The sequence below is a fragment of the Anolis carolinensis genome, chromosome 4, assembly GCF_035594765.1.
Source record: "Anolis carolinensis isolate JA03-04 chromosome 4, rAnoCar3.1.pri, whole genome shotgun sequence".
Classification (NCBI taxonomy): Eukaryota; Metazoa; Chordata; class Lepidosauria; order Squamata; family Dactyloidae; genus Anolis; species Anolis carolinensis.
Window position 1 is genome coordinate 113,211,779 of NC_085844.1, and position 23,934 is coordinate 113,235,712.

The window sequence follows — 23,934 nt, forward strand, 5'->3', positions numbered from 1 at the left end:
CTGGGGACCCCAGGTTGAGAACCACTAATCTAAAGTATAAGAAATAAGTTCAGAAACTTGGATAACTTCTTTAACATTTGGAGTAATTCCAGTGAAGATCCATCACACTCTTGTCATGGAAGCCACTAGCTATCAAATACATATGTAGGCCTGTTTAGATCTGGAAAAATGTGTATTTTCTTCTGTATTCCATTACCTTTCAAAAAATGTGGAGTTCTTCCCATTCCAAATGTAAATTGTAATCATGCTTTCAAAAATAATAGGAACAAAGTCCCTCCTTTCTGCTCCATCCCGTCCAGTAGGTTCAACTCTTCTCAGAATGGGGATGACCATGTTGTTCCTGACTGATTTAAAGATATTAAAAATGAGCACCTTATTTCAGGAGCGGCCCTAGGTTTTTTCAGTATGTAAGCAAAACTAGGGCCGTGCCCCCCCCCCCCCAAAATTATGCCCCCCAACTTACCACCAGCGGCGGCGACGACCATTGGGTCACTTGCCGCGGAACAAGGAAGTACTTGGGATTCTCACGATATTTCGTGAGATCTCGCAAAATCTCGTGAGAATACCAAGTACTTCCTTGTTTTGCAGCGAGCAACCCAATGGTCGCTGCTGCCACTGCCGCTGCCGCCACCGCCGCCGCTTCGAGTACACCCAGCAAGGGCTGCACCCGAAGCGGCAGCTTCATGGGCCTCCATAAAGAACCAGGCCTGCCTTATTTAATATGTGGCAACCCTCATTCAACATGAATATGAACAAATGCACTGGGTTTCATTTGGGATACAGTTGGGAAGGGGTTAGAAAACTCATTCCACTGACTTTTCCTTTCCTGTAAGTGGAGACTGGTGGCTTTTATGTCACTGGGGTGGAGAATATATGCTAGGCTTTGTCTGAACTTTGAAACAATTTTCACAGGTACCAATGTGGAAGATTTACTACCTTGTGACACAGCCTCCACAATTGATCAATTTTTTCGGGGGTGGGGGGGGGATCACAGTCCCCATGCCCCATGTTACCTGACTCCAGTTAAGGGTGATCCAATGAGGGGGCAAAGCGTCCATTGTCTGGCTTCCCCCATGGCTTCCTATGGTAACATGGGAAGCCTCCTGTGTTGCAACAGTGGCAGCATATACCAACTCCACCCTATTTCACCCACGGAGCTCTGCCGGTATCATTTGATGGAAGCCAGCAGGCTCCCTGGATTACCTGGGCCAAACCAGTGCATGCCACCAAATTTACTGTATATACTCGAGTATAGGCCTAGTTTTTCAGCCCTTTTTTTAAGACTGAAAAAGCCCCCCTTGGCTTATACTCGGGTGAGGGTCCTGGTTGGCTAATATTTGGGTCAACTTATACTTGAGAATATATGGTACATTTATTATTTTTCTCTATTATTGGTATTACAGTAGAGTCTCACTTATCCAACACTCGCTTATCCAACGTTCTGGATTATCCAACGCATTTATGTAGTCAATGTTTTCAATACATCGTGATATTTTGGTGCTAAATTCGTAAATACAGTAATTACTGCATAGCATTACTGCGTATTGAACTACTTTTTCTGTCAAATTTGTTGTTAAACATTATGTTTTAGTGCTTAATTTGTAAAATCATAACTTAATTTGATGTGTAATAGGCTTTTCCTTAATCCCTCCTTATTATCCAACATATTCGCTTATCCAACGTTCTGCTGGCCCTTTTATGTTGGATAAGTGAGACTCTACTGTATTACATTTATTATTTTTCTCTATTATTGTTGCTACTATTACATTTATTTTACTCTATTTTTATGATCTTATTATTGTTGTTGCATTTATTATTTTACTCTATTTATTATTACTTGTATTATTTTCCTTTATTTATTATTATTATTATTATTATTACATGTATTATTTTACTCTATTATTATTAAAAGGATACATGAGCACATTTACATTGAAGAAGATGAGAATAATGATTTAATCAGAGTTGGACAGTCTTATCTTAAATTAGAGCTTTATGTAAATATTCAAAAACATTTAACCTACTGATGCCTCAATTAATGTAATTTTATTGGTGTCTATTTTTATTTCTGAAATGTACCACCCTCGGCTTATACTGGAGTCAATGTTTCCCCAGGTTTTCTGTGGTAAAATTAGGTGCCTCGGCTTATATTTGGGTCGGCTTATACTCGAGTATATACGGTAACCCTTTGTTATGAGGTTGTAGGTTTAGCAGCCAGAATAACTCTTTAAGAGCCAGGAGTCCAATCCAGTGTGGATCCATTACTTCACTGACTTGGAAGCTACCAATTACCACTGTTTTGTGATTTTCTAAAGCAATGCAGCATTTCTTTGCATTACTTCCCACCAGGCATATGGCACACAAGACTTGGAGCCACAGAGTGCCTAAAATAAGAATTTTAATCCATCCAGATATGGAAGCAGTAGAATAATGGTACAAGAGTCACATTTCAACTGTGTAGGAGTCAGAATGCTATGCTGAGGGAATGGGGAAAGGCTGGAAAGAGATTCACTTACCAATCATGATTCTGTGGCTAATTTCTCCAGCTGTAATTCAGTAAGCTGTGGTTATTTCTGTTCCCCATAGCATTCTGTGGGTGACAATTAACATACTTCCACCACAAGGCAAAAATCAAGATCATGCTCTTGCGCATAAATGATTTTACTTTCTCGTCCCATAGAGTTTTATGAAAGCACCTTTCTAAGCCAATCTGCTCTCTGGAATTAGTCAAACTGGATAATAAAAAGAACTTTTAACTTCCCCATTTTCTTTTTTGCCCTGAGGAAGGGTAAACTTATTAAATTACACTCTCCCTTATTGCCTGTAAATGGAAGAAATGCAGAAATCTTATGAGAAGCAATATAAGAGTAATTTTACCCTGCTGGGGGAAATACTATGAGCAGAGCAGCTGTCTGAAAGTCAATTAGATTTTTTAATAGTTGTGAGTAGACAGTTAGGTGGCAGTTAAATTGCCTGTGTGGGGGTAAAGATGAGATTAATGGCTGTCCAGCATTTAACTTCCTGACATGGGACAGATGAGGTGCAATAGAAGTCAATCAGAGAAAGGACCTCTTGGTGGTGGCACCCAGTTCCAGGCTATGCTTACTTGCTTCTTTGCTTGAATTAAGCCATTTTTGCAAAAATCTGGGACTCAAATCCCAGAAAGACTTACAAAACCAAAGTGATAAAAATAGAACATATATCATCATAATATTGAAATCCATTTAAAAAGAATTAGACTATTAAATGTAGTTGAATTAATAACAACTTAGCAGCACATTGGTAAAATGTTGAATCTCTACCCATTAAAAATTTATATTGTATCACTTGTATGACATAAGCCAGCATGTGCTATGAAGTCTTTGGAGGATGAGTAATGTGGGTCATGACAACTGAAGGATGACACATTGGAAATGGCTGTTATGGGCCAGAGTCCACTTTATCAGATGCACTGTTATGGAATAGGCCAGAGGTCTCCAAACTTTCCTGGTTCATGGTTCCCTTAGCGTTTCAGTATTTTTTTTCATGGCTACCAAAATAAATATCTAAACATTCAATTTACTTAGGTCCAAACCACTTGATAAACAGTAAGAAATTGATTTTGAATGGGAAAATGTTGGAGTTGAAAAAAATCAGGGCCCATTCAGACAGGCCCATATCTTGGGACCTGCCAGGGTTTTTACTGGGGACACCATATTATGCCTTTGGAAAAAAAATGAATTAATTTGGAATAACCTTGGTTATTCTGAATTAACTAAATACCCCATTAAATCTGGGCCTCTCTGAAAGGCTTGGGTCTATTGGGATATTGGCCCTGTGGGAATTCACTCCTGGGACTACCCAGGGATGAGTCCCCATTTGCCATCCCTTTTTTTTAAAAAAATGTTTTTATTGTTGTTTTGTTGTTTTATCCCACTACCACCCTCCCACCCTCCCCTCCTTGTACATACACTTTATACAACAAACTACAGAAGTTACATTTGAAATATCAATCTCAATCTTAATTTTTCCACTCCACATCTTAGTACGTTCTCTAAATAGTAGGCTTGCTCAAATAATTCGTTTTCCCCATTACCCGTTATTAATTCGTTATTTTCGTTTGTTTTGAAGCAATATATGGCATTGGTTGTCCACACGTCTGGATATCGCGGTTTCGAATCGCGAGAGGCCGTTTTTCGTTATGTCGTCGTTTTTTTCGTTAGGAAAAAAAAGCTTTTGCAAATCACCCAAACTCCCACCATTCAGGCCCTTTCCTTTTGCCCCTCAGCAAAAGGGGCGTCACGGGCTCAGCCAATGGGAGGGGGCGAGGGGGAAGGAGGCCGAGGAGGAGGAGGAAGACGGAGGGGGGAAATGGCCGCCGCCGCCGCCTCGCCTCAGCTCAGGCCTGGTGTCTCTCTGTGAGGCGGGAAGGCGGCGGATGGAGCCGGGAATGGAGAGACCGAGAGAGACAGAGAGGGGCCCGGCGGTGAGGTTTTGACGTCTGTGCGAAGCTAGGCAAGTGGGGTTTATATATCTGTGGAAAGTCCAGGGTGGGAGAAAGAACTCTTGTCTGTGGGAGGCAAGTGTGAATGTTGCAATTGGTCACCTTGATTAGCATTGAATAGCCTTGCAGCTTCAAAGCCTGGCTGCTTCCTACCTGGGGGAATCCTTTGTTGGGAGGTATTAGCTGGCCCTGATTGTTTCCTGTCTGGAATTCCCATTTTCTGGGTGTTGTTCTTTTACTGTCCTGATTTTAGCTTTTCTGTAGCTAAAACTGCATATAAAATTGATTCTATAGGGAGGATAAATGATTGGATTTCAACTCCTACAGCTTAGCTTTCTCTGCCAATAATGGTACCATATCAAACTAAACCTCCCAAGATTCTGTAGCAGTGAGCCATCTTGGATATTGTAAGGGATTTTTTATTATTATTATTATTATTATTATTATTATTATTAGACCTTGCTCCCAGGAAGGTGCCTTCGCTGTGGCTCCCAACTTATCTATCTATCTACCTTTCCACATATTCTCCACATTGTGTGTATGTGTATGTATATTATATATACATGAGCCCCGATGGCGAAGTGTGTTAAAGCACTGAGCTGCTGAACTTGCAGACCGAAAGGTCCCAGGTTCAAATCCCGGGAGCAGAGTGAGTGCCCGCTGTTAGCTCCAGCTTCTGCCAACCTAGCCGCTTGAAAACATGCCAATGTGAGTAGATCAATAGGTACCGCTCTGGCGGGAAGGTAATGGCACTCCATGTAGTCATGCCGGCCACATTACCTTGGAGGTGTCTATGGACAACACTGGCTCTTGGGCTTAGAAATGGAGATGAGAGTCAGACATGACTGAACTTAATGTCAAGGGATACCTTTACCTTTACCTATACACACACACACACACACACACATATGCAGGGACTATATATATATATACACAGTATATATCACACACACACCAATTTAACAAAGTTTCAGCCACAAAAACAAAGTTTCTGAAGTAGAACAATGACTTTCACAGTAAAGACAACCCAATTTAACAGGAAATAAGACTTTCAAACCAGGAACAGATTTCTGCAATTATTAAAAAATGGTTTATTATAAAAGCTATGAAAATTCGCCAAAAATCAGAGGATAAGGGAAACGTTCCAAATCTTGGTGAGCTATCAGTGTTAAATGTGTTCTACCACTGTACCAAGTTTGAAGAAGATCACTCAAAAAATGAGGGTGGGAGAGTCCTGTAAAGTCCTCTCCCTCTGTGCTGTTTTTGGGAATTGCGCATGCGCGTCCGCCATTAACGAATTTATTTAGAAAATAACGAATTTTTGTTAATTTCGAAATTTTTTGGGGGCAAAATTCGGAAATACCTTCAAAAACAAAACGCTGCCCCCCTCTACTTTTGCAACGAGTTTAGAATCAAATTTTTCGTGGATCGATCAAGCCTAGTAAACAACATAAGGCTAACATGACACAGCTTAAGAATAAACATTACACAGTTCAGCAATAACTGTAACATTGCCTTCCCCTCTCCTTTCTCCTTGCTGGATGCTGCATGGCATCGGTCTCCCCAATCGCCCCAAAAGGGGAAAGAGGACACTGCCCCCCAAAAAAATCCAAGGGGAGAACCAAAGCCAACGTTCTTTACATCTGAAAAAAAAATCACAGTCACAGAAAGGTCTGCAAAAATTAGCTCACCATTTATGTAAGACTAGCGTGGGAACCTGGCAATGCGCGGGTTATTTGAAAAAGGCATTACAGTAGAGTCTCACTTATCCAACATAAATGGGCCGGCAGAACGTTGGATAAGCGAATATGTTGGATAATAAGGAGGGATTAAGGAAAAGCCTATTAAACATCAAATTAGGTTATGATTTTACAAATTAAGCACCAAAACATTATGTTATACAACAAATTTGACAGAAAAAGTAGCTCAATACACGGTAACATTATGTAGTAATTACTGTATTTACGAATTTAGCACCAAAATATTGCAATGTATTGAAAACATTGACTACATAAACATTGACTAGGTAAAGGTAATGTTAAGTCCAGTCATTACCAACTCTGGGGGTTGGTGCTCATCTCCATTTCTAAGCCGAAGAACCAGCATTGTCTGTAGACACCTCCAAGGTCATGTGGCCGGCATGACTGCTTGGGCACCGTTACCTTGCCGCCGGAGCGGTACCTATTGATCTACTCACATTGGCATGTTTTCGAACTGCTAGGTTGGCAGGAGCTGGAGCTAACAGCGGCCGCTCATGCTGCTCCCGGGGTTAGAACCTGCAGTAATGTTATGTTGTAATTACTGTATTTACAAATTTAGTACCAAAATATCATGATATATTGAAAACATTGACTACAAAAATGCCTTGGATAATCCAGCACCTTGGATAAGCGAGTCTTGGATAAGTGAGACTCTACTGTATTTGTCTTTGATTGTTAGGTATTCTCAGTTTGCAGTGGGTGAACTACAATTCCCAGAATTGTGGGTCAATCCTCCCCAAACCCTGACAGTATTCGAAGTTGGCCATTTTGGGTCTGTGTACCAAGTGTGGTCCAGATCTGTCGTTGGCTGGTCATCGCCTGGCTGCAGTGCTCTCTGGATGGGGGTGAAGTACTACAACTTCCAGAGTCCTGGGGCAATTGTCCCAAAATATCTGTCAGTATCCACAGCAGGCTATGTTGACTCTTTGTGCCAAGTTTGGTCCAGATCCGTCGTTGGCTGGGTTCAATGCTCTTTGGATGCAGGCGAACTACAACTCCCAAAATCAAGGCCCATTCCCACAAACCCCTGCAGTATGTTCAGTTGGTCATGCAGCTTCTCTGTGCGAAGTTTGGTCCCGGTCCATTGTCGGTGTGGGCCAGTGTCTCTGGATGCAGATAGAAATCAAGATAATTTAGCTCTAACCTTCTGACCAGCGAAGTCCTTTGTCTAAGACTGGAGCCTTCATCCAACCACAAAATGGCCGCCAATTCCGACTTTGCTGTGGAGAAATCTGGAGATGCCATTGCTGGCCTTGGCCCCCTTCTGCTCCAGGCAGCTCTTCTCCGAGGCAGACCCCACAGCCGTTCCCCCTTCAATAATAATAATAATAATAATAATAATAATAATAATTATTATTATTATTATTATTATTATTATTATTGGGTCAGATGATGACCCAAAATGAAGACTGTGCAAGGAAACCGACGAAACCATTGATCATATCCTCAGCTGCTGTAAGAAAATTGCACAGACTGACTACAAACAGAGGCACAACTATGTGGCCCAAATGATTCATTGGAACTTATGCCTCAAGTACCACCTCCCAGCAGCAAAGAACCGGTGGGATCACAAACCTGCAAAAGTATTGGAAAATGAGCACGCAAAGATACTGTGGGACTTCCGAATCCAGACTGACAATGTTCTGGAACACAACACACCAGACATCACAGTTGTGGAAAAGAAAAAGCTTTGGATAATTGATGTTGCCATCCCAGGTGACAGTCGCATTGACGAAAAACAACAGGAAAAACTCAGCCGCTATCAGGACCTCAAGATTGAACTTCAAAGACTTTGGCAGAAACCAGTGCAGGTGGTCCTGGTGGTGATGGGCACACTGGGTGCCGTGCCAAAAGATCTCAGCTGGCATTTGGAAACAATAGACATTGACAAAATTACGATCTGCCAACTGCAAAAGGCCACCCTGCTGGGATCTGCACGCATCATCCGAAAATACATCACACAGTCCTAGACACTTGGGAAGTGTTTGACTTGTGGTTTTGTGAAACGAAATCCAGCATGTCTATCTTGTTTGCTGTGTCATACAACGTCGTTGTGTCAATAATAATAATAATAATAATAATAATAATAATAATAATTTTATTTTTATACCCCGCCTCCATCTCCCCAGAGGCTTACATACCAGTTGTATATGGAAATAATGGTAGTAACAAGAAATTCTTGACAGGAGTCACAGTTTGTCTGGTTTAGTTATGTTGGTTTGTGATGACAACTACTGTACAGTATAGAATAAATGGGCTTTTTTTGTTCAACAATGAATATGAATTCTTCTTCATGGAAAAATAAGGCATCCCCTGAAAGTAAGACCTAGCGCATCTTTGGGAGTAAAAAATAATATAAGACACTGTCTTATTTTGGGGGAAACACGATATGTTCAGTTGGTTATGCGGCATCTCTGTGCGAAGTTTGGTCCCGGTCCATTGTCGGTGTGGGCCAATGTCTCTGGATGCAGATAGAAATCAGATAATTCAGCTCTAACCTTCTGGCCAGCAAAGTCCTTTGTCTAAGACTGGAGCCTTCATCCAGCCACAAAATGGCCGCCGATTCCGACTTTGCTGTGGAGAAATCAGGAGACGCCATTCCTGGCCTTGTGTCCGGCATTTGGGGGATGTGGGGCCACGACCCCCTTCTGCTCCAAGGAGCTCATCTCCGAGGCAGACCCCACAGCCGTCCACTCTTCGATTTCCAGTCATGGCTTCCGACTTGTATTCCCACAACCAGCTCCTCCATTGTCTTCCCTTCTCCTTTTCCACCTCAGCCGTCCTGAGGAGAAGTTTGTGCCATTCAGGAGCTTCCATGCTTTTTCAATGTGAATTTTTTTTAAAAAAATGTTAAAATCAATAAAATTGGAGCCTAAGTTTTGAAAACCAAGCAAAATTCCTCTGTGAAATGACATTTTCTCCTTCAGTTTCCAGTCATGGCTTCCGACTTGTATTCTCACAACCAGGTCCGCCATTGTCTTCCCTTCTCCTTTTCCACCTCAGCCGTCCTGAGGAGAAGTTTGTGCCATTCAGGAGTTTCCATGCTTTTTCAATGTGAAATCTTTAAAAAAAAATGTTAAAAATCAATAAAATTGGAGCCTAAGTTTTGAAATCCAATCAAAATTCCTCTGTGAGATGACAATTCTTCAATTTCCAGTCATGGCTTCCGACTTGTATTCCCACAACCAGATCCGCCATTGTCTTCTCTTCTCCTTTTCCACCTCAGCCGTCCTGAGGAGAAGTTTGTGCCATTCAGGAATTTCCATGCTTTTTCAATGTGAAATCTTTAAAAAAAAATGTTAAAATCAATAAAATTGGAGCCTAAGTTTTGAAAACCAAGCAAAATTCCTCTGTGAAATGACATTTTCTCCTTCAGTTTCCAGTCATGGCTTCCGACTTGTATTCCCACAACCAGGTCCGCCATTGTCTTCCCTTCTTTTCCATCTCAGCCGTCCTGAGGAGAGTTGTATGTCATTCAAAAGTTTGCATGCTTTTTCTTTTTTTAAAAAAAATATATTTTTATTGAAGTTTTACCTTATAAGATAGAGTAAATTAACATCAAAAGAGTGAGAACATTTGATTGTATAGAAAATAGGAAAACTGCGATTAAAAAAGGATCAAAAAGGAAGAGAGAGAGAGAAAAAAAACAAAAAACCAAAAAAAGCTAAAGTGTCCATATATATATATATATATATATATATATATATATATATATATATATATACACATATATATACACACACATATATATACACACACACACACACACACACACACACATATATATATACACACATAAATATACATACACAAAAATCTGAACAACTGGCGATATAAAAATGCAAAAGTCCTTGGTAAAGTTTGCATGCTTTTTCAATGTGGTGGTCTTTAAAAAATAATGAACTTGGAGCCTAAGTTTTTTTCTTTATTCAATTTTTTTTAATTTAAGATTTCAAAAAGTTACAGTAAAATTGAGAGAACATTATAATCTTATAGGAAAGTAGGAAATCAAAAAAGGAGAAAGAGCAAGAGAAAAGGAAGAAGAAAAATAATAATAATAATAAATAAAAAAGTTTTTGTCTGACTTCCATCCATATCTATATCATTTTACACCAGGAGAAAGTCCTTCCCCTGTATTGGTTTTTTTTTCTATTTGTAGATCAGCTTCTCTATATTTAAGGAAGTTTCCCAATACCATTTCATCTGTTCTAATTGTCTTTATATCATTTTAAAATAATATAAGCGATTTCGTAATTCAAAGTGTAGTGATTTGTGGAAACTCTAACCCCAAACAGCCCTTTTCTAGTGTGAACGGGATTCATAAAATCACGGGCCATCCAGTCCAACCCCCTGCAAGAAGCAGGAAAATCTCATTCAAAGCACCCCCGACAGATGTCCAGCCACCCTGCTTAGTTTTCAAGATCAAGCACAAGCTGGTGCCTTTAAGATATTTAGGTATTTGACATTCACGAAGCATTAGTGACATCTATTTATATCCCGCTTTTCTCCCACAAAGGGACCCAAAGCGGCTTCCTGCCTGTTATAATGCAATTAAATGCAAAATAAAACCAACAACAATCAACAACAAATGCAATATAAAATCAACAACAATCAATAATAAGCAATTAGTAAAACATAAATACAGTAGAGTCTCACTTATCCAAGGTAAATGGGCCGGCAGAAGCTTGGATAAGCGAATATCTTGGATAATAAGGAGGGATTAAGGAAAAGCCTATTAAACATCAAATTAGGTTATGATTTTACAAATTAAGCGCCAAAACATCATGTTATACAACAAATTTGACAGAAAAAGTAGTTCAATACGCAGTAATGTTATGTTGTAATTACTGTATTTACGAATTTAGCACCAAAATATCACGATATATTGAAAACATTGACTACAAAAATGGCTTGGATTATCCAGAGGCTTGGATAAGCGAGGCTTGGATAAGTGAGACTCTACTGTAGAATCCTACAGTTGGAAGAGACCTCGTGGGCCATCCAGTCCAACCCCATTCTGCCAAGAAGCAGGAAAATCGCATTCAAAGCACCCCCGACAGATGGCCATCCAGCCTCTGCTTAAAAGCCTCCAAAGAAGGAGCCTCCACCACACTCTGCGGCAGAGAGTTCCACTGCTGAACAGCTCTCACAGTGACGAAGTTCTTCCTAATGTCAGGTGGAATCTCCCTTCCTGCAGTTTGAAGCCATTGTTCCGCATCCTAGTCTGCAGGGCAGCAGAAAACAAGCTTGCTCCCTCCTCCCTATGACTTCCCGTCACATATTTATACATGGCTGTCATGTCTCCTCTCAGCCTGCTCTTCTGCTGGCTAAACATGCCCAGCTCTTTAAGCCGCTCCTCATAGGGCTTGTGCTCCAGACCCTTGATCATTTTACTCGCCCTCCTCCTGTTGCCACCCAATGCTTTGAGGCAACAGCGGGAATCAGGCACCATTTCAACTGCAATGACTCAATGCTGCGGAATCCTGGGAGTCGTAGTTTCACCAGGGCCCTGCAAAGAGTGATACTGTCTCGCCAGACTAGTTTCCAGGCGCCCATTGTATTGAGCCACGGGATGGAAATGGATGTCAAACAGGATCCATTCTGGCCTGTGGAGTCAGCCTCAGTCAGCGGTCGGCTTCCCAAGGGACTTTCCTCCCAGTTTGAAGGCCTTCTTTGCCCCTCAAGCGCCATTTCGTTCTTCTCAGTCTCAGTTTGGGAAGAGAGCTGCCTCCCGACTTCGGCCCCTTTGAGGCCGATCCTCAAAGAATCTCAGGCCTGAAGTTTCCGTCAGAAAATATCGCAAAGGGATCGTGTTCACAGCAATCTGGAATCTGTTTATGGTGAAGTGTCAATACTGTCTTAACTTTAAACTATTATTATTATTTGAGTCAAGCTCTGAACCTTGCTGCCACAATCGGAAATGTTCCCTGTCATTATTTCATTGTTAACAATGGGATCTCCTCTCAGGAGTCACACTTTTGCCTGTTTAAACCTCCTTGGGGTGTTTTTTGTTTTGTCTTTTGTGGTCTTTCAGTTCAGTTTTCTCAGAAACTCGGCTCAAAAGCAAGGTTTAAATCGGCCTTCTTGAACGAGGCCTCCTCCAGATTTGTGGGACTATGACTCCCATCACCCAAGAGGACATGCTCGGTAAGGACGATGGGCACTGTAATCTGACACATCAGACGTTATGACACTGTGCATGGAATGGAGGTCAGTGTCTATTGATGGGAAAACTGAATGCCTAATTAGTATGTGATGCATCACGAGGATATCATCAAGACAAACTCCCAGGATATGAATACAGGCAACCTTCAAAGAGTTCTTGGGATTGTGTTTGTTTCTATTTTAGGGTGCTTCCAGACAGCACCAAATCACGGGTTTTACCTCAGGGGCAAAAAACAAAACAAAAAAGGGACCTGAGAAAAGGTCCATATACAGTTCAGTTGGTCCTAGGATTTCTCCTCCAATGTCCAGACTTGCTGCTTTGTCCTGGGTTTTTGAAGCCCAAAAATTGGCCGCCAAGGGATGTCCGCTGGAAATTTAGACTTTTTAAAAAAACTTAAAATGCGCAGATGCGAATATGCAAGTCGTTGTACAAGTTCTGTTCTTGAGTAATACATTTCTGTTCTTCATTGTTTGTATCGTGAAACGATGCAGGACGTTGACTAGAGGGCGAAAACTTTGTCCTGGCCAGAGAAACTTCACCCTCCACACGTTTAATGAAGTTTCTAGGACGCAAACAAAGTTTATGGAGTTGTTGTATGTTTTCCGGGCTGTATGGCCATGTTCTAGAAGCATTCTCTCCTGACATTTTGCCCACATCTATGGCAGTCATCCTCAGAGGTTTTGAGGTATGGAGAAACTCAGCAAGGAAGATTTATATATATCTGTGGAAAGTCCAGGGTGAGGGAAGAACCTTTGTCAGTTGGAGGCCAGCATGAATGTTGCTGTTAATCACCCTAATTTGCATTGAATGGCTTCATCTACTGGCTACTTTCTGCCTGGGGGCATCCTTTGTTAGCTGCCCCTAGTTCCCATGTCTCAGAGCAGAGGTCCCCAAACTTTTTAAACAGGGAGCCAGTTCACGATCCTTCGGACCATTGGAGGGCCGGACTATAGTTGGCCACCGAGCAATAACAATAATAATAATAATAATAATAATAATAATAATAATAATAATAATAAAATAACAACAATAATAATAATAAAAAGAGGGTTGGAAGAAACCCTTTGGGCCATTGAGTCCAATCCCTTTCTTCCTTTGTGCACCGAAAGCACCCCTGACAGATGTCCACTCAGCCTCAATGTTAATAATAATAAAAAAGAGGGTTGGAAAAGACCCCTTGGGCCATTGAGTCCAATCCCTTTCTGCCTTTGTGCACCGAAAGCACAAGCAAAGCACCCCTGACAGATGTCCACCCAGCCTCAATGTTAATAATAATATGTTCGACTTGTGATTTTGTGATATGAAATCCAGCATATCTATCTTGTTTGCTGTGTCATAATAAAATAATAATGATGATGGTTGTAAGAGAAGAAGAGACCCCTTGGGTCATTTAGCCCAACCCCCTTCTGCCCTTTTGCCGTGGGGGCCGGATAAATGGCTTCGATGGGCCGCATTCGGCCCCCGGGCCTTAGTTTGGGGACCCCTGTCTCAGAGTGTTGCTTCTTATTTACTGTTCTGATTTTTGAGTTTTTTTTAATAGTGGTAGCCAGATTTTGTTCATTTTCATGGTTTCCTCCTTTCTGTTGAAGTTGTCCACATGCTTGTGAATTTCAATGGCTTCTCTGTGTAGTCTGACATGATAGTTTATGGAATAGGATCATGACTTTCCAAGTCAGGAGTACACAATCGAACAGGAACACACACTTTCAAGCCAGGAATAGGACTTTATTATCACTTTTTAGAGGCTGCATGGCCATCTGTGCAGACAGCTTTGGTTGTGTCCTTGTGCCTGGGAACTACAAGGGCAATGTTCCTGGGTTATGCATGTGTGTTCCTCATTGCTTTTATCCTAAAGACACAGGGAAAGTGGATTACAGGGCAAAAACTTTGTCCTGGCAAGATAAACATTGTCATCCACCCAAATGGGCAATTTGGAATTCCCTGAACAGACTGAGAAGCGGAGTGGGCAGATCAAAAGACAACCTGGTAAGATGGCACTACCTGGAGGAATCTTCCACCTTGTGTGACTGTGGAGCTGAACAAACAACTCCTCATATGTGTGCTTGCCCACAATGCCCTACCTCATGCACGGAGGAGGAGTTGTTTAAAGCTACGGACAATGCGATTGCTGTTGTCCACTTTTGGTCCAAAACGACTTAGCTGTTTGTGATTCCTTTATTTTATCACTTTTAAACTTATTTATTATGCAATGCTTTGGACACGAAATAAATAAAACGAAGTTTCTAGGACGCAAGCAAAATTTATGGAATAGGATCACGACTTTCCAAATCAGGACTACACAATCAAACAGGAAGACACACTTTCGTGCCAGGAACAGAACTTTATTATGACTTTTTAGAGGCTGCGTGGCCACCCGTGCAGACAGGTTTGGTAGTGGACTTGCGCCTGGGAACTACAGGGCGATGTTCCTGGGTTATGCATGTCTGTTCCTGATCGCTTTTATCCTAAAGGCATGGGGAAAGTGGATTACAGGGCAAAAACTTTGTCCTGGCAAGAGAAACATCGCCACCCACCCACTGTGGCACACAAAGTTTGGGTCTCATGGCCCCTGAGTCCACCCTTCAGAGCAGAAGAGCAGAAAAGGAAGATGCATGGGGCCACTCTTCCTTGCTTCCATCCTGCTGGGGGCCCCTCCCTTCCAGGAGCATCTCCAGGCTGCGGGTTGTTTTCCTTTGAAAAGGTTCCGTTCTTGCCATGGAGACCGAGGGTTCTGAGAAGCCTCAAGTCAGTTGGCGCTGGCATTGCCTTCCTGAGCACCAAGATGGGCAGAGAGCACTCCAGACAGCTCCCACTGAGGCCAGCCGGGAGCGATGCCTCTGCGCCAGAAGTCCCTCCGCGTGCCCCCCGATGGACGGCCCTGGATTCGTGGTTCAGGGTAAGGACCGCACCCCCCTCCCGCTCCCTTTGGGGCCCCGGGGCCAGCTCTGTTCTGGCACTGAGGGCCCCCTTAATTGCTTCCCTCTGCAGAAGGTCAGGACGAGGCGCTCGCTTCGCCGCGTGAGCCCCGAAAACGTAGCTGTTCCTGTGGATCCTCCAAGGTAAGCCCTGGCCCCCCGTTCCCTTCGGGGTCCCCCCACCCTAAGGGAAGGGAAGGTAAAGGTTTCCCCTGACGTTAGGTCCAGTCATGACCGACTCTGAGGGTTGGTGCTCATCTCCATTTCTCAGCCGAAGAGCCAGCGTTGTCCGTAGACACCTCCAAGGTCATGTGGCCGGCATGACTTCATGGAGCGCCGTTACCTTCCCGCCGGAGCAGTACCTATTGATCTACTCACATTTGCATGTTTTCGAACTGCTAGGTTGGCAGAAGCTGGAGCTAACAGCGGGCGCTCACTCCGCTCCCCGGATTCAAACCTGGGACCTTTCGGTCTGCAAGTTCAGCAGCTCAGTGCTTTAACATACTGAGCCACCAGAGGCTCCATCTTCTATATATATAAAAGAGCGATGGAATGAGGGCACCGGACAAAACAACAAAACTACAGACTCCCCAACCTCAAAATTTGACAACACAACCCATCATCCACGGCTCTAGGTTGATACAACAAAAAGAAAAGAAAAATGAAGTCCTAATTAGAGGGAAAGGAATAATTGTTTTTATCCAATAGCTGCCAGTTAGAGGGCTAAGCTCCACCCACTTGGTCTCCTAGCAACCCACTCAGCCCAGGGCCTCAGTTTCGCTGTTTAGATTAAATTAGCAATGGTCAGAACATTATAGACTCATCTCTGGTTGCTTGAGAGTTTGTATTAATGCTATGACAGTTGACTCTCATTTAACCGACACCCGAGGGGAAGTGGTTGATGCCGGATAACTGAGAGTTGTCTCTGGTTGCTTGGGAGTTTGTATTAATGCTATGACAGTTGACTCTCATTTAACCGGCACCCGTGGGGAGTGGTCGATGCCAGATAGCTGAGAGTCATCTCTGGTTGCTTGAGAGTTTGTATTAATGCTGACAGTTGACTCTCATTTAACCGGCACCCGTGGGGAGTGGTCGATGCCAGATAACTGAGAGTCGTCTCTGGTTGCTTGAGAGTTTGTATTAATGCTATGACAGTTGACTCTCATTTAACCGGCACCTGTGGGGAGTGGTCGATGCCAGATAACTGAGAGTTGTCTCTGGTTGCTTGAGAGTTTGTATTAATGCTATGACAGTTGACTCTCATTTAACTGACACCGAGGGGAGTTGTTGATGCCGGATAACTGCGAGTCTTTGGTTGCTTAAGAGTTTGTATTAATGCTATGACAGTTGACTCTCATTTAACCGGCACCCGTGGGGAGTGGTCGATGCCAGATAACAGAGTCGTCTCTGGTTGCTTGAGAGTTTGTATTAATGCTGACAGTCGACTCTCATTTAACCGGCACCCTTGGGGAGTGGTCAATGCCGGATAACTGAGAGTTGTCTCTGGTTGCTTGAGAGTTTGTATTAATGCTATGCCCCATAGTATGCCATCACATGGACTAGACATTAATACTGAAATGCAGCCATTGAAAGCAAAGACCAATGCAGTTCAAACTGAATTATATGGTCAGCATAGACCCATGTAAAGCAGTCCAAGGCCGTTCAAACCGCATTATATAATAATAATAATAATAATAATAATAATAATAATAATAATAATAATAATAAGGCAGTGTAGACCCATATAACACAACCCAATGAAATGCAGTGCAAGAGCCAACACGGCCAACTTGGTATAGTAGCGGGGTCTGGAGGTGGTTGAATTTGCTATCCAGGAGTTGTACTTCACCCGTATCCAGAGAGCACTGAAGATAGATCTGGACCAAACTTGGCACACAGACTCAACATGCCCAACTGTGAATATTGGGGAAGTTTTGGGGGAAATGACCCAAAATTTTTGGGAAATTGTAGTCCGCCCACATCCTTCATATTATTACTAAATATCATTGCTATTGATTACAGCAGCCTGGGGGAGGCGCCTTCCACTCAGCCCTGTCTTCTGCTGGTCCTTCTTCAACTCCCTGGACAGGAAGGGAGGGGGTTCAATCAGGGCCACCTAGCACCTCCAAACAAAGGATTCCCCAGGGAGGAGGCAGCCAGGCTTTGAAGCTGCAAGGCCATTACATGCTAATCAAGGTGACTAATAACAGCAGGTATACCTGCCACACCGAGACTATTCAGTGTATTCTAGCTCACCAAACTTGGATTACAATAGGAAGAAAACGGCTACACTTTGCAGCTGCAAGGCTATTCACTGCTAATCCACCTGGCCAACAAACAAATCCAAAAAGTCACAGCAACGCAACACGTGGCCGGGCACAGCTAGTTGACTACGAAAAGGCAAATTCCTCCCACCTCAAAATCCTCACCTGCCAAAATTTGCATATCCCTGCTCCCTCCCAGGGGCCCCTCCCTCCTCTCACTCCCCAACCAATCACCTCCCACATGCAAATTCCTGCCACCTCAAAATCCCCACCTGCCAAAATTTGCATATCCCTGCTCCCTCCCAGGGGCCCCTCCCTCCTCTCACTCCCCAACGAATCACCTCCCACATGCAAATTCCTGCCACCTCAAAATCCCCACCTGCCAAAATTTGCATATCCCTGCTCCCTCCCAGGGGCCCCTCCCTCCTCTCACTCCCCAACCAATCACCTCCCACATGCAAATTCCTGCCACCTCACAATCCCCACCTGCCAAAATTTGCATATCCCTGCTCCCTCCCAGGGGCCCCTCCCTCCTCTCACTCCCCAGCCAATCACCTCCCACATGCAAATTCCCCCCTACCTCACCATACTCACCTGTCAAAATTAAAGCACTGAGCTGCTGAAGTTGCATACTGAAAGATCCCAGGTTCAAATCCGGTGGGAAGGTAACGGCGTTCCATGCAGTCATGCCGGCCACATGACCTTGGAGGTGTCTACAGACAACGCCAGCTCTTCAGCTTAGAAATGGAGATGAGCACCAACCCCAGAGTCAGACACGACTGGACTTAACGTCAGGGGAAACCTTTACCTTTACCTTTACCTAGTCAATGTTTATGTAGTCAATGTTTTCAATACATTGCAATGTTTTGGTGCTAAATTCGTAAATACAGTAATTACTACATAATGTTACCGTGTATTGAACTGCTTTTTCTGTCGATTTGTTGTAAAACATGATGTTTTGGTGCTTAATTTGTAAAATCATAACGTAATTTGACGTTTAAAAGGCTTTTCCTTAATCTCTCCTTATTATCCAACATTTTTGCTTATCCAACCTTCTGCCAGCCCATTTATGTTGGATAAGTGATATAAGGAATGCAATTTTACCACACCATTGCATATAATGTGACATGAGCATCCACAGATTTTGGAATCCATGGAGAGAGCTGTAACCAGTCAACAGTTGATACTGAGGGGGGCTCACTGGATATCAATAAAGCTGTACGTTGGTATTAATAATATATACAGGGATAGGACAGGAATAAACAGTTTTGTGTGTTGGCAGCATCATACAACACATATGGAAAAAAATTATAAAAAGTATCAAAATGTTTCAACTGACTGTAAAAGTGTGAGGCATGAACCATGTCTTGTAAAATGGTGCCTTATGTTCTTGGGGCTCATTCCAGTGGTGGATATGATCAGGGACAAAAAGGTTACTCCAAAAATATCATATTCGATTTATGGCAAGTCTCCTTGAAACTCCCTCCTCAACTCTCTTTGGACTTTACCTTTTCACACTTCCAGTCACATTTTAAAATTATTTTCCTTTGTTCAAAACTTAAATCTGAGGCTGGATCTATACTGCCCTATATTCCAGGATCTAATTCCAGATTTTCTTCTTATCCCAGATTATATGGCAGTAGGGACTCATATAATCCAGTTTAAATCAAATACAGTAGAGTCTCACTTATCCAACATAAACGGGCTGGCAGAATGTTGGATAAGCGAATATGTTGGATAATAAGGAGGCATTAAGGAAAAGCCTATTAAACATCAAATTAAGTTATGATTTTACAAATGAAGCACCAAAACATCATGTTATACAACAAATTTGACAGAAAAAGTAGTTCAATATGCAGTAATGCTATGTAGTAATCACTGTATTTATGAATTTAGCACCAAAATATCATGATATATTTAAAACATTGACTACAAAAATGCGTTGGATAAACCAGAACGTTGGATAAGGGAATGTTGGATAAGTGAGACTCTACTGTAATATGGAATCAGATCATGGGATATAGGGCAGTGTAGATTCACCATGAGGCCCCTTCCACACTGCTCCTATATCCCAGGATCTGATAGCAGATTATCTCCTTTGAACTGGATTATATGAGTCCACACTACCAGATAATCTGGAATAAAAAGATAATCTGGGATCAGATCCTGGAATAAAGGCCAGTATAGATCCAGCCTGAGATCCCTTCCACACTGCCCTGTATCCCAAGATCTGATCCCAGATTATCTACTCTGAACTGGATTATATGAATCTAAACTGCCAGATAATCTGGGATAAGAAGATAATCTAGGATCAGATCCTGGGAATTAGGGCATAGATTCAGCCTGGGGCCCCTTCCACACTGCTGCTATATCCTAAGATCTTGATTCCAGATTATCTGCTTTAAACTGGAGTATATGAGTCTACACTGCCAGGTAATCCAGGATAAAATAATCTGGGATCAGATCCTGGGATATAGGGGCAGTGTAGTTCCAGCCTGAGGCCCCTTCCACACTGTCCCTATATCCCAGGATCTTAAACCAGATTATCTTCTTATCCCAGATTATATGGCAGTGGAGACTCATATAATCCAGTTTATATCAGATAATCTGGAATCAGATCCTGGAACATAAGGCAACGTAGAAGGGACTTGATTTCCATTATTAATTCCAATGGGTTTAACATGGGGGGGGGGGGGAACAAACCTCAATTAAAGTACAGTAGAGTCTCACTTATCCAACACTCGCTTATCCAACATTCTGGATTATCCAACGCATTTTTGTAGTCAATGTTTTCAATAAATCGTGATATTTTGGTGCTAAGTTCGTAAACACAGTAATTACTACATAGCATTATTTCGTATTGAACTACTTTTTCTGTCAAATGATGTTTTGGTGCTTAATCTGTAAAATCATAACCTAATTTGATGTTTAATAGGCTTTTCTTTAATCCCTCCTTATTATCCAACATATCCGATTATCCAACGTTCTGCCAGCCCATTTATGTTGGATAAGTAAGACTCTACTGTATCTGTTTTTAAGTGTGTATACCTTTTTTGGGACACCCTGGTTAGAGCACGTTCAGATGGAAAGTGGGGCTCTTAATACAGGAGGATTAAAGACATAATAATCTATCCACGCTGACATTTTCTATGCAGTTTCAAACCAGTATTGTAAGAGGGAAAATGCAGAAAATCCTGGAACAAATTGGAAGCCTGGAAGGGGAGGGATTTGCACCAATTGCAGAGCCTTGATCATTTAAGAAGGTTGCTGGAGTTTTCAGGAGTTTGTAGGAAGCTGTATGTAAAGGATAATCTTAGATTGGGAGGAGGGGAGGGGACTTGATCTCTCCTCCATGCAATTGGGATAGAGGGTTCCCGATTCTCCCCGTTTCTCTGATATATATATATATATATATATATATATATATATATATACACACACACCGTATATACTCGAGTATAGGCCGGGTTTTTCAGCCCTTTTTTAGGACTGCAAAAGCCCCCCTCGGCTTATATTTGAGTTAGGGTCCTGGCCGGCTTATATTCGGGTTGGCTTATACTCGAGAATATATGGTACATTTATTATTTTACTCTATTATTGTTGTATTTATTATTTTACTCTATTATTGTTGCATTTATTATTTTACCCTATTATTGTTACATTTATTTTGCTCTATTATTGTTGTTACTATTACATTTATTTTAATCTAGTTTTTATTATGATTAATACATTTATTTTTTCACTCTGATCTTCTTATTACTATTACATTTATTATTTTACTGCATTTATTATTTTACTGCATTTATTATTTCACTATTATTATTAAAAGTATATGTAAGCGCATTTACTTTGAAGAAGATGAGAATAATGATTTAATCAGAGTTAGATTAAATTAGAGCTTTATGTAAATATTCAAAAACATTTAACCTACGGATGCCTCAATTAATGTAATTTTATTGGTATCTATTTTTATTTTTGAAATTTACCACTCTCAGCTTATACTGGAGTCAATGTTTTCCCAGTTTTTTGTGGTAAAATTAGGTGCCTCGGCTTACATTTGGGTCGGCTTATACTCAAGTATATACTGGTGTATATGTGTATATATATATATATACTAGCTGTGCCCGGCCACGCGTTGCTGTGGCAAAGTGGTGGTGGTATTGGGTAAAAATTGTTGTGTAATTTTTATTTGACGTTATTTGTATTTTTTAATTAATTTTATTGTAAGTTATCTTTTTATTTATTATATTTTATTATTTTCTTGTATAATTTTTAGTTATTTTTTTGTTATGGTATTTTATTGTATTAATTTTTTAGTGTTTTTTATTATTTTTTATTGGGTTGCTAGGAGACCAAGTTGGAGGAGCTTAGCCTTCTAACTGGCAGCAATTGGATAAAAGCAATTATTCCTCTCTCTCTAATTAGGACTTTATTTTTCTTTTCTTTTTGTTGTATCAACCTAGAGCCGTGGATGATGGGTTGTGTCGTCAAATTTTGAGGTTGGGGGGGGCTGTAGTTTTGTTGTTTTGTGGGTCGCCGTGATGCCATCACTCTTTTATATATATAGATATATATACACACACACACACACACACACACACACACACTAGGTTGGGAACCCAGCGATGCCCGGGTTATTTGAAAAAGGCATGATTTGTTTTTGATTGTCAGGTATTCTCAGTTTGGAGTGGGTGAACTACAGTTCCCAGAATCGTAGGTCAATTCTCCCCAAACCCTCCCAGTATTCAAAGTTGGCCATTTTGGGTCTGTGTACCGAGTGTGGTCCAGATCTGTCGTTGGCTGGTCATCGCCTGGCTGCAGTGCTCTCTGGATGGGGGTGAACTGCTACAACTCCCAGATTCCAGGGGCAATTGTCCCAAAACATCTGTCAGTATCCATCACAGGTTATGTTGAGTCTGTGTGCCAAGTTTGATCCAGATCCGTCATTGGCTGGGTTCAGTGCTCTTTGGATGCATGTCAACTACAACTCCCAAAATCAAGGCCCATTCCCACAAACCCCTGCAGTATGTTCAGTTGGTCATGAGACTTCTCTGTGCAAAGTTTAGTTCCGATCCATTGTCGGTGGGGGTCACTGTTTCTCTGGATGCAGGTGAACTATAACTCCCTTTCCCCCAAACTTAAGTAATATGCTCTTTTGGTTATGGGGGCTCTGTGTGCCAAATTTGGTCCTGGTCCATCATCGGAGGGGTTTGAAGTGCTCATTAATTGCAGGTGAACTATAAATCCCAGTACCTACTACTCCCAAATGTCCAGGCCAATTCCCCTCCAAACCGATCAGTATTCAAATCTGGGCATATCAGGTATGCATGGCAATTTTGGCCCATAAGTTTTTCTCATGAGTTTTTCTTGAGCATTTTCAAGTTTTTTTCAAGCTGTTCTGAGTCCCTTTCAGGTTAGAAATATACCGTGTTTCCCCGAAAATAAGACAGTGTCTTATATTAATTTTTGCTCCCAAAGATGCTCTAGGTCTTATTTTCAGGGGATGTCTTATTTTTCCATGAAGAAGAATTCACATTTATTGTTGAACAAAAAAAAATGAACATTTATTATATACTGTACAGTAGTTGTCATCACAAACCAGCATAACCAGACAAACTGTGAATCCTATCAAGAATTTCTTGTTATTACCATTATTTCCATGTACAACACTCTATGGTATGTACATTTACCAATCCTGCATGCTCTGGTGTTCTGTTTGGCAGGCATGCTTCCAAACAAAACCTTTGCTAGGTCTTACTTTCAGGGGAGGCCTTATATTTAGCAATTCAGCAAAACTTCTACTAGGTCTTATTTTCTGGGGATGTCTTATTTTAGGGGAAACAGGGTATGTAGTAAATCAATAAATAATACATTTTCTTGTCCCCTTCCAGTCCTCCGGAGACACAAGGAACGCGCGCGGAGGCGCCCTCTCCCCGGACGCTGATAATTGAAGTGAGGCCAGCGTCCAAGGTAAGGAAGGAGGCCTCTCCCTCCCACGAACCTTTGAGAAATAGTTAAAAACAAGATAGGTTTTGTAGGCTTATTCTTAAGCTGAATTTGTTTTTAAGATGGAACAGTTTAAAGTGTAACTCCAGAGAGAGAGAGAGTGCTAGCGCTTTCATAGAATCATAGAATCATAGAGTTGGAAGAGACCTCATGGGCCATCCAGTCCAACCCCCTGCCAAGAAACAGGAAATCACATTCAAAGCACCCCTGACAGATGGCCATCCAGCCTCTGCTTAAAAGTCTCCAAAGAAGGAGCCTCCACCACAGTCTGAGGCAGAGAGTTTCACTGCCGAACAGCTCTTTGGATAGCATAGCTGGATGACCATCTGTCGGGGGTGCT

The 23,934-nt window shown here is 41.9% G+C and overlaps 1 protein-coding gene across 3 annotated transcripts in view; it reads left to right on the top strand.

Moving 5' to 3' along the window:
- LOC134298209 (uncharacterized) overlaps positions 1–23,934 on the top strand; it is a 75,488-nt gene that overhangs the window by 36,852 nt on the left and 14,702 nt on the right. The window contains exons 1-3 of one of the 3 annotated variants that reach the window (XM_062977634.1): positions 13,428–15,305; positions 15,398–15,468; positions 23,480–23,558. In XM_062977634.1, the coding sequence (XP_062833704.1) occupies positions 14,850–15,305; positions 15,398–15,468; positions 23,480–23,558 (606 nt within the window). In that variant the 5' untranslated portion in view covers positions 13,428–14,849. Of the gene's footprint in view, positions 1–13,427; positions 15,306–15,397; positions 15,469–23,479; positions 23,559–23,934 lie in introns of those variants that run through there. The other 2 variants (XM_062977633.1, XM_062977635.1) reach the window with 2 other exon arrangements.